Here is an 11,902-nt window from a genome sequence, read left to right as displayed (position 1 = left end):
AAAAGAAACTTGTGCGACCTCTGAACTTGAACTGGCCTACAAAACATCTGGTCCCACAAGTCTGTCTGACGTTGACGTCATGACCCATTGACCTACCCCTCACCCAACTCCCCTCCTTTGACTTCTATTTCTCTAAAGTGTAGCCCCGATCTTAACCTTTTCCACGTGATTTCTGTTACCATATAAATTTGTGATGTATTAGCCAAGATGAACAATCACAGAAAACAAGCTTTGTTCGCTACCTTCTTCGTTCTCATAATCTTAGAATGCTCGATACCTACTGAGACCCTCAAATCATACAAAAATCGCGGTAGGAAAGCCATCAAGTATACGAGCCAGAAAAGTCAGTTTCTGATTGGACACTCATTCAGTCCATCAGTTTATTGGCGGCCGACGATGATGAGCGTTTACCCAATGCTGATTGGACAGTCTGAATCAAGGTTAAAACTACGCTTGAACTAACATCTCTCATAACGTTTTGCACTTGCTCGTTCGCAATAAAGCTCTAGTTTTCCCTGTTGGTGAGTCTTTTTCCTTCACTAAGGTACCGAAGCGGGGACATCAATTAGTTGGAACACTTCCCGCAAAAACATAGATTTATGGGGAACACATCCGGGTTCGATTCGGTTCTTACCCAGCGGCCCAGGGAATCTCATGTCCATTCTGCCTGTCGGGCAGATTCTCAGATTATTTTCGAATTCAGGTACTCCATGAACCTGTCACATGATCATAGGGCCAACTTCACGAAATAAAATTTGGTGAGTAAAACTTAGGGTTCTGTCAAGCCTAATTAAGTCATTCGTGAATAGAGTCAACTGTTCGTGACAGACTTGACTCACGGGACCAGCATTTTAGGCCAGGATCTTTCTTTCACAACGTGATTAATTCGGTCACTTTTGTGTGGTCCCATGAAATGCGCTGTTGTCGGTGTTCGGCCGTGATGCACGTTTATTACATGAGTTGACATATGATGAACTCCAGAATAATAGATAAAGTGATTCAAGGGATATCAAACGAAACTGAGCCCCTTCAAAGTTAGCCTTCTCTAGGACGGTGATTACTACAAAAATGTACTTTGGTATCTGTTTCTGGAAGCACATCTTGTGGGCATGAAGATAGTGGCATCACCGTTAGGTGGCTGACCGTGGACGTCGGTGAGGCGATCTTTTCAAAGCTACAGAATCTGAAAGGTGAAATATTGCATCCAAAGTACGGTTGAGTGTTGGTCACCTCTTGTGGCCCTCCTGCAAAAGTCCATCTCGAAAGGCTGTTGTTTTCACTCGATCTGTTGAGAGTCCCATCGAAGTTTTGTATCCCTTTAGGTCAGTCTGGGTTAGGTGGTCTGTCCAAAAATAGAAACCACTCAAATAGTGCCATGCAGATGCGATTCCAAGCCTTAAGTACAACGCAAGAGTGTGGTTAAGGAGCGAGCTCTGTGAACGGAATGTCCTTGATTGGAAACCAACTTCGGCATCTCGACTGTTTATGTCTGGGCTTGGGTAGTCTGACAGTATATCAGCCGTCGTGCTTTCTTTGGGCGGCATTACAGCAAGCCACCGAAAAGATTCAGCAAATAAACGATTATCCATCTTCGAGAAAGACACTCATTAGCAAATCAATCAGGTTTTCACGAGAGACTCAACTGAATCTCTTGTTTATGATATTCTACAACTGAATGTGCTGCACACAGGCCGCCTCATGTTTCAGTTGGCACGATATTCCAGATATCGCAGCATATTTTCATAAAGGAAACTACTCACAAGTTTGCTGCAGTGACATGTGTGCAGCACATTCAGTTGTAGAATATCATAAACAAGAGATTCAGTTGAGTCTCTCGTGAAAACCTGATTGATTTGCTAATGAGTGTCTTTCTCGAAGATGGATAATCGTTTATTTGCTGAATCTTTTCGGTGGCTTGCTGTAATGCCGCCCAAAGAAAGCACGACCCCTACCTGTGAACCCCAAGAAGGGCGAAACCAGTTGTGGGCTGTCGAAGACTAGTTATCTTTATGAGATTATTCATTTCGTTATTTGTTCACTCCACTGTGATTAGGCAGAATCCGGAGAATAAAAGAAAACTAGAGACGAGAGGTTTCTCTTCTGTTCCAAGAGGAATCTTTTGTGTCAGATGTTATAGAGCTGTTAGTTGACGAATTTCCCTTCAAAGACAAATGCACTTTACCTTGCAAAGTTACCGGTTGATTTCGCTAACCTTGAAAAAATTCTTTCAAGGGAATGTGGTTGATGCGACCTACAACAATTATCAGGAGGATCTTCGGCTCACCAAAGTCCCGTACCATGCGTTGCATGCCGTAGAAAAGGAGGTTTACACTTCCAGAGCAAATATTATGGAGTATCTAGCCGGCTGCCTACGTGAAAGCCTTCACGCAGCAGGGGATCATGCAAGAAGTGTGGATCTCAAGAAGGGAGAGCGGCGCTCTCGATCACCGGCCAAGGGAACTTGTCGACATCAAGGTTTCATTCATGTGCGTGAAGACTCAAAACCGGGTACGTTAATAGCCATTTTGTCATGGTTGACGACATTGTTTACTGGGGCCGAAAACTTTGAGCTTTTCAATATTGTTTCTAACATCTATGATCAGACTTCGTCCACCAGTTACGTTGATGTCATGAGCACTTCGGGTCGCTGCTGAAAGCAAAGAACTTTGAACTGAATATTAGCGAATGATGTCGGATCCAGCATTATTGTTGACTTTCGCGGATAGTCTGGGAAACCAAGCCCTGAATATGCTAAAATACCTTGCAAAAACTTTAGTTTCACACATTTATGAAGGTAATCGAATTCGTGGAAAACATTCATTGCATCGTAACGAAAAACGGTGTTTATTCTGTCTAACATGTGAAATGCTAAGGAGATTTCCATCGGTATTCCCTAGCGAAGGCGAATGAAGAATGACATTCAGTTGGACCTTCTAGGATCCAGGTGAACCTCATTGTACTTGAGTGGAGATGGTAAACGATCTGGGGGATAAATGGTGTCAGAGGAGTTCATGATGTCAGTTACCATCCTGACTGTCTGACTGGGTGCTGGAAGTGTAGACACTTCGAGTGTTTCTTGTAGGCGAGTCAGGAGGCTCCCCTCCCTACTCCATTGCTTTCATGTCAAATACTTTGACATGGTCGTAAAACAGTGGAGTAGCAGTAATCTCAAGTGATGTTGCTATCAGTGATGATGATGATGATGATGTTGATGATGATGACGTACCTGTGCTTCTCTGGGTAGTTTCTGTTCATTCAAAATATAAAAACCTCGCAGAGGTGACAAAGTGGCTTGCTGGTCTCAGGATGAAAACAAGTTGAATGACAATCGGAAGCATTTATCAAAGGGATTCATTAGGCGCGGTCACGAAGAAAAAACTCACGAGAATGTGAGATAAACTCACAAAAACAAAGAGGATTTGTTTTGAGAAACTCGATTTTATCAACAGGTTGAAAGCTCAGAACACTACACTACTTTGAATTAGTTCTTTTTTTCAGTGTTTAGAATAACTTTTAATTTGAAACACTTTGAACTTGGCCAACTCTCCTAGTCACTGTGCCCCGCCGATAGTCTCATGGCACACCGCCTGGGACAACTGTATACATCATTTGGTCTGCACCGGACGTTTCTCAACCAACGTTTGGAAACATGGCTACCGGTAACGTTCTAGTTCGACCTGCCCGGCTTAAAAACGTTTTCAAACGCTTGTGAGGAATGATAAAACGGTTGATCAAGCGGTAGCTATGTTTTTCACAGGAACGTCCTGGAAGAATGGAGGTGAAACGGTGTAGAATATACAAAGTTTTCTACAGATTAACAGACCTAATCGTATCTTCTATCCAGGAAGAATCAGGGATGATTCGAAACAAGCCATTTTCTCCACCCCAAAATCGCTCCTCCATTTTTCACACGCACACACTTGTCCGTCTATAAAACTGCACAAATTCACTCATTTGTCTCCAACGATTTCACGAAACTCTCCCATGTTTTCACCACTGATTTTTCACGGGGACCCTAGAAAACCACTTTATTGCTTTCTGTCTGGGGTTCATTCCTTCATAAAAAGTTTTTTCAACTGGGCAACACTTGGATTTCAGTTGGGGTTACCTAGGTTTTTACGTCACCCGCGAAAGTCATCTGGCTTGTGTTGAGGAAATTTATTCTGCGTGGTCACTGAAAACTCTAGCAGGAGCATGTAAGCAAGTTGTTACAGTTTGATTTTGTACACCACGTGACTGCTGACCTGTTCGCCGTTCTTGGAAATTTACCTGCTAATGTTTCTTGATCAACTGTTTGGAAATCATCAGTGCGCGCGTGACTGCTGACAAAACTTCCGAAGGTGATTTGCCAAGTTCGGCCAAATGTCGTCACTGACCGCCGGGGGAACGTCTATACCATTCAAGATGGTCGGGGATCGAAAGTTGTGAATGGGACACAGCTTCGCAAGTGGCATGATACACCCGAACAGCGGCCTAGTAGCCCCGCTGCCGAAGCCGACCTGACGGAGGTAAATGAAAATCGGTGGCATGCGAACGAGCTTTAAGGGGTGGAGGTGTGTAACGGTGATACTACTGATGGGGAGGCACGCGAGTAGTATGTATTGTTCGTAGAATTTCGCTTTACGTCGATTGAAAAAGGGAATTCTGTTGAGGTATTCCCAGAGACACTTTGTAAATGGTTGGAGTCAATGAATCTCCAGGAAGACTCGTTCGGGAGAAGATCTGTGTTCAGTTTTTGTAACTAAGATGCAGATTAGAGTTTTGCTTCCCTGTTCAATGGTCTGTAACCGGTCAGTTGGCATTTCCGAATAAATAACTCCGCAGTGAAGGCCTTCTTCCTTTCACTAATATTGTTGGCACAAGTGCTCTCGGATCAGCATCCGCCTCATCTATAACACCATACAGCACTTGGGTCACTAATATTACTGTATATTGTTAGGTTTAGGACTCTTAACCATATAGTACATGAACCACGCCTGGTAAGGTCACCTGTGAGAAACGTGCGGGGCATACTCGCATCGCACTGAAGTGCTCGGATGTTGGAGAATGAAGCACGCGAGCAGTAGTAGAGGTTATGATCGTCTCTTGACTTCTTGGAAAAACTTGGTACAACACCTCTGAGGATTGAGTTTCGCTGTTTTATCTCATCCAACACTATGCAGACAATGCATCGATATGTTGCTTCCTACAAAAACAACTGATGAGAACTGCAGGATGAATGCCGGAGACGTGTTGTAGCGTATAAGAACCATAAAACACCTACTCTATTTTGACGCAAAAATGGACGAAACTGTCGTTTCGTCAAACCAGGTGATGAGGTTCGTAAAGATTTAGGGCGGAAGGAGAACCAGTTATCCAAGCCAGGCCAAATCGGCGTGGGTTGCCGGCCAAGGGATATTGTTTATTAAGATGACCGTAATGCATCGATATGTTGTTTCCGCAGTTAATCCGCTTCCATCGACCTTCGATAATAGCAGCTCCTAGGTTAGTTGGAAATTATTCACCTACTGATAACCCGTTAGTCGTTGGATCATAGTGGAAAAACTGGAAAGGCGATAGGCCGACGAGTAGGACACTGTCCACGGTATCGCTCCAAGTAACATCAGTCTCTCTCTCTCTCTATCTCTCTCTCCGTATGAAAGTACTGACAAGTTTTGGGCAACGTCAGAGCCTTCCTTCATTTCCCGCAACTAGGTCCGCGGCAAATGTCTACTAAAATATCGATATTCCAAGCGTAAAATCAGAAGTTTGCGCTCTAAGTTATGACTTGAAATTACATGGATCGCATATACCCGTCATACTGGAGTGTATGACCAACGGTATCCTCTGTTTCAGCGGATTCTACACCTACGGAACAAGAGTAAGTTTCTTGCAGTCTACTTATTCCCATCACATGTGTTTACTGCAGAATCATTTTAAGGTTTTTAAGTGTACTTGTTTGTTCTGATGATGAGGTCGAGTTGGACAATATGAACACTGGATTACATCCATCATCGTAGGTGCCACCTAGAGGCGAGATTTTTAACTAATTATCCGGATTTAAATCCCAAAATCCGCGAGTTCAGTCCGCCTTTTACTGGCTAACTAGTTTTAAAAATAAGGTTCTACCAGGACAACCAGCCCCTTTGGTGAGCTACCAACATTCTCCGCCTTTTCATGTGGACCGTTTCTGCTCTCTCATTTTCCGGTGATATAAACTGTAGCGGATTTTACCAGTGTACCCATGCTACATGGTGTATAGCATATATATTAATTGATTACTATGAAGTGAGACTATTCACTGTTGCGGGAAGCACCTGAGTAGGCGAGGGCTGTGAGTTCAGAAGAGTGGAGTAATCTGCGAGTTACCTGACGAACCGATTTCTATGAGAGCCATTTTTCAAATGGTCCACTTGAGTCATATTACAAAGATAATGCTTGGAAGGATGACGTGGAATCTGACTAGTAATATCTCACCCAGCTGGCAGTGAGCACAGTTAGAGTGAACGTTAGCTAATGAGAAGTGAAGAGAATAGCATGTGCGTATAGCGTTTTTGTTAGCTGTGTTGAAATATGTCGTAGATAGCCTCTGAACTTGTCGAATTTTCGTCCATATCAGTACTTCCATCTTAGTGTAATCGTTCCGGTTTGACCACATTAAAGTTAAGAAGCTCCTGGCTCCGGATGCTTTTTTGTTTGAGTCGGGAGATGAATCTTCGACAGCTGTCGTGCGAGAAGAGCGTGTTATCTCTGCTTCATTCACATTTGTTGGATGCCATTAAACATTTCCATGTAGAGTTCTATGGACGATATGGCCATCAAGTTCCCGATCCTATCCGAAATCAACAAAACGCGCAGAAGGCATACACCTATTAACGTATGACTTTGACGTCAGCAGAGGACTCTGTTCAATAAGAAATAAATCTTTCGTTTACACCCTGTCAGGCAGCATACTTCAGTGTCATCAATTTTATGCCAAGGATTATGAGCTTGGCAAAGGTTGTGTTGGGATAACAAAGGGCAAAACCAATGGTGTCAGGAGAGAAGCCTTCCGTCACGTTGTTTGCTAATAAACAACAACTAAACTGTAACAAACTAATGGACAAGAAAGACAACTTCTCGCACTGCTCGCATGCTTCATCAGTAGTATGATGTGCCGTTATAGTTGTAGTGTTATTGGTTAAAATATCTTCAGCTCGTTTGATGTAGATTCACAACTTACGGAATTAATAGTTTGGAATGGTTTGTTTCGTTTACCTTCGAGGGAGGAGGGTTTGAGCACCGCGATAATCGGGAATCCCGTTTTATCCAAAATATCTTGCTTTTGCCAGCTGGGTTACTTTAGGGATTCAGCTGTCACGAGAACCAATGTCAAGCAGTAACTCACTCTAGGCAATTTCAGAGGAACTGAGCAGTCGTGCCGTTGTGATTTTGGGTTGCTGAACGCTAAGCGTCGGCTCAGAGTAGCCATTCATTTTGCATGCCCCTAAACGCGTAGTTCAGAACTATTTAGGTCCAGTGCTATAACGGTAGGGTTTAAATTACCAGAATGTAAAACCGGTTAAGCTATGGGAGATAACCCTCTGGAGGTGTTAATCACGATGATGACCATCCGTCAGCTGTGAGTGGTTTGTCACGTGGAAAAATCATACTCAGTGCCTTGCGAACACATCTTTCACGTGCGGCCCAGGGGATGTTAGCTCCATTCTTCCTGTAGAATAGTTTGGTAAAGCCTTCTGGAGTGACATTTCCTGAGTAGGCCTCCTGTTTGAAGGCCTAAAGCTTTCCTCTTTCGAATAAAAGTTTGGATTCAGACGGCGTATATGTTGGTTAGCTTAGTGACTTTCAACCTTGGTCCAGGGATCACTGCAAGGGATGTCAACAAACTGCATGTTTGATTTTTAGATCGATGCCATTTCAGTTTGTTCACTGCCACAAAGCAACAACTTTCTTCTCTCTTACACACACACAAGTGATGATTTCTACCCATTTTGCTACGGATGCGGTCGATCTCTGGGAGTACGCCTTACCCCCTGTGCGAAATGCAAACGTGTCTACTACTGTTCCAAGGCATGCAGAATGAAACGTACTCAGCCTCCTCCACGGAAAAAACGTCCAGGTAAGAATGAGTAGTTGGCATTACCTAACAGCAAGGACCATGTTATGGTAAGGACCGTGTGTGTGAGATTATATCTTTCAGTTTCCAGCGGGAAACGGAAGAAATTTTGACTGATGGCAGCCTTTTAGCAAGCCCGAGCCGTTAGAAAGGAAGAGGGCCTTCGTTGCGGGGCTATTAGAAATTACCAACTGACCAGTTACAGACTATTGGACTGAGGAGCAGAACTCTCATATGCATCTTGTTTACAAAACTGAACATCCATCTTCTCCTGAACGCGCCTTCCTGAACTTTCCTGGATATTCATTGACTGTTGCTCAACTCCAAGCAAATGCTACAAAGCGACTCCACAAATTCCGCAATAGATGTCCCTTTTCAAGAGTCGCAAAGCGAATTTACAAGAAGAAAACTTACTACTCGCATGCTTCCCCCATCAGTAGTATCACGGTGACAACAGTAGTTACCGTGTGTCTAAGACTATATCTTTCAGCCTCCAGCGGGAAATGGCACCAAATTGTGACTGATGGCAGCCTTCCAGCAATCCCGAGCCGTTAGATTCGAACAGCGTTTGTCATGGACATGACACCGTCAGACCATCGGATCGTTTTTAGATACTTTCAAGCAACTTTGGCGAGCTAATCTTATTCTATGACAGAAACTGTTTCTACAGTGCCATTAGTTTAGATGTCAGGAAAACGTATCACATTTACTTTCTTGATGAGATCTCATGTAGGGGGAAGTAACTCTGCAAGGAGGCCACCTTGTTTGGTCTTCTCAAACAAGGTTTCACCAACAAAGAATGCACGAGTTTATTTGAAACTTTTTTCGGTGATCATTTTTCGTTCATACAACTTAATGATGATTGCTTTTGCTGTTCTGAGTTCAGAAATGTGAATGACCCTGCAATTTTTTCTTACGATATTTAGTGTCTGTGAAGCAGAAGGTGATACCGCCCGTTGAAAATCGACCAATGAGAAAACTGACACCAAAGGTATGTCGATTGGTGTGCACGAATGAATCGTGCGGTTACGATAATATCGAACAAGTAAACTCTAACCTGAACCTAGTTTCATGCAGGTTTCGACATCAGCTCCATACTTGATGACCCACCTTGATCCCTTGGCCGACACCTTACACAGTTTGACCTAGCTGAATTTTTCTCCTTACAACCTCGTAAGTTAGTCACTTGGCCTGATGAAGCTCTTGTGTCAAAATCGAAACGTTGCCCAGCAACAAATCTACCGATTTTTATCACCCTTTTCTGAAAACTTGTTTTCTATTGTTCACAGGCCAAAACGGGCAAGCGCCAGGTGCTAGTGTGTCGGTCAGGTGGCGGAGAATTCCTCAGTTTTTGGCATCCAGCACGCGAGTTTCAATTCATAATTAATCGATATCTGAGGGTGAATCAGCGCGGGAGAATTTTCATTAACTACTATGATGGACATGGAAACTATAGTTTGGAATGAGCTCTTTATTTCTGGTCGCAGACTAGTACCTAGATAAACTATCGTTTTAAATAGAATGTCCACTTTGATATTGCTTGAGGATCTCTCATTTTGATACATGAAAATACAGTTATTTCCTTTGCGTATTATCAAGAAGCTTGTTTCATTGGTTTAAAGGTAATTTCTTTATTTGCTCACAAATCGTAGCGTTTGTATTGGAATAAAAAAGCACCACCTCACTGTTTAAAATTTCAACAAAGGATATAACCCACTACTTAAAACATCAAAGTGCAAACCCGAATATTTTGCTCATTGAACTTTCTACAATTAGTAAATACCCTAAACGTAGACAGCCCACTTCCAACGATGAAGCTGAATACCGTGGCCCCTACGCGCAGAGGACATACGTAAGATGTCAGTGTTTGACCTTCTGGGTCTCCGAACTATGGGTCAGGTCTGGTGGGAACATTGAATTAGTAAGGCTGAGATGCGCCAGACGGTCTTAGGAAGAAGGAACTCTCCCGCAATGGGTGAACTATTCACACTTCGTAGGCTGTGCTGGTTAGGACATGTGCTCCGCATGTCGGAGACCCTCTCTCTCAGAGAGCTCATTTTTCCGAGCCCTGTGCTGAGTGGAAGCGACTGAGAGATGGGCAATATATGACCCGGCAACGAAGTACAAAAACCCTAACCAGTAAACGTAGTCGAGAGGGCAACTGCTGCCTCCCTGGATGGGGACCCCGAGGCTCAAATTACCAGCGGTTAATGACATTGGCGGAAATGGCCCAATCGCGCAGTTAGTGGCGCTCGTGCATCAAAGCCTTCAATGCATAACTACCCAATTTCCGAACAAACTGAACTTGCCCTCGTCTACGGTGTGTAGCTGATAAATTGAATACCGAAACGTCTTTGCTGCTTTTTGTGGACCCCTGTCGAAGCAATTGTACGAACAAGCCACATCACAGATATGCGAGATTTGGGAGGTTTATCACTGCTCCAATTCGGGTCCTACGCTTGTAAACAGAATATCACAATATTCGAACAGGATAAAGTGATGGCAGTCTTCTGACAGTCATGTTTTCGCCGCACCGTAAAGCCACATGTTTTGGACCAGCCTCCTTAATGCCTTCTTTTCATCGTGACCCCCGGTCTGGATAGCCGATTGATAGCCTGGTGGGCTTGACCAAACCAGAGAAAGTCAGTGAACATGCAAACCGGCTGATCTGTTGATCACTATCGCGTACAAGCGGGTCAAAAAAGTGATACTAAGAAAACAGCTCATCTGTCAAGGTGGAGCGATAAAACAACCAATGAAATCTGTCTCAACGAAAACGGTTATTCCATTGGCTGTTATATAGTCCAGTTTTGTTCGGAGCTGATTCTCCTAATACTACACAGAATCGGCGGTTTCTGAGTCCTGGCTTAACTCAATTCAAGTGTCTTCTCATTTCTATCCGGATTCAATATACTTATCCACATCAGGCAAAAAGACGGTTAAGAAGGAAATTCAACGCTTCTGAAACCAAGCCCAGTTTTTCCGTGAACACCAAAAACTACTTCGCAGCGACTGAAGTAGCTCTTCTGTTTTGTCTGTATGGAGGAAAAATAATCAGAGACCATCAAGTCCGTCACACACAGCCAACCTCATCCAATATGCTTTTATTTTTTGCCTACTTGTGAGTAGCTTCACGCAAATCTTTTTGGGAAAGCAGCTCCGGGTGAAAGTTGGAATACTGGGGGAGACAGACTTACATTAACTCAGCGCTAATCCACACAATTTTTTGATAACAATGGTCGGTGTTCGCTCGGCGTGCTGGTATACTTTTTCAGCTGGTACTGAATTTCGGTGCACAGCTGCTGTATCGCGCGTAGGTAAGCTCTCCGTACAGGTACCAGGAAAATCCGGGACTACACATGGTGGGTTTGAAAGAACGGGAACCTCAGTACTGCATACGGTCAACTGAAACTGTCTAAGCCATTGGTGTCGTTATGTCATACTACTTGTGTCGCCAAGAGAAATGAGCAAATCTCGATGTTTTGGTACATCAGAGATCAAGTTTTCATTCAGTGTTTGTTTGGTTACCTAATCAATCGTCCAAGGAACTATTAATGTTTCGTCCAGCACCACAAGCTACTTGACGATCGTACCGACCAAACCGAAATACTTGTCAATGCGCCGCTACGCGAAACCGGGTTCTTTCTGTTCAGCTGCAACACCCTTTCGGTGCCTAGCTGCAGTGCCATCCGAATGAAGCACGAGGGTGGAGATACCGCCAGGTTGACAAATACTAGACAGGGGAAGCCGAAGGGCAGAGGTCGGGTTTGAACCATGCGCTCTAACCACTTGAGGGACCTCGCCCCG

General features: G+C 43.9%; 2 protein-coding genes across 2 annotated transcripts in view; one reads left to right on the top strand and one right to left on the bottom strand.

Moving 5' to 3' along the window:
- The window catches only part of T265_03734 (hypothetical protein), a gene marked incomplete at both ends in the record, with an annotated part of 45,352 nt that extends 35,011 nt beyond the window's left edge, over positions 1-10,341 (top strand). The window contains 7 exons of the mRNA XM_009168281.1: positions 2,233-2,508; positions 5,836-5,860; positions 7,953-8,098; positions 9,022-9,086; positions 9,385-9,495; positions 9,801-10,016; positions 10,093-10,341. Coding sequence (XP_009166545.1) covers positions 2,233-2,508; positions 5,836-5,860; positions 7,953-8,098; positions 9,022-9,086; positions 9,385-9,495; positions 9,801-10,016; positions 10,093-10,341 — 1,088 coding nt within the window. The remainder of the gene's footprint in view (positions 1-2,232; positions 2,509-5,835; positions 5,861-7,952; positions 8,099-9,021; positions 9,087-9,384; positions 9,496-9,800; positions 10,017-10,092) is intronic.
- The window catches only part of T265_03735 (hypothetical protein), a gene marked incomplete at both ends in the record, with an annotated part of 102,565 nt that overhangs the window by 46,614 nt on the left and 44,049 nt on the right, over positions 1-11,902 (bottom strand). The gene's annotated exons all lie outside the window — the stretch shown is intronic.

Source organism: Opisthorchis viverrini, assembly GCF_000715545.1.
Source record: "Opisthorchis viverrini unplaced genomic scaffold opera_v5_54, whole genome shotgun sequence".
NCBI lineage: Eukaryota > Metazoa > Platyhelminthes > Trematoda > Opisthorchiida > Opisthorchiidae > Opisthorchis > Opisthorchis viverrini.
This window is presented reverse-complemented; position numbering and strand designations above follow the sequence as displayed.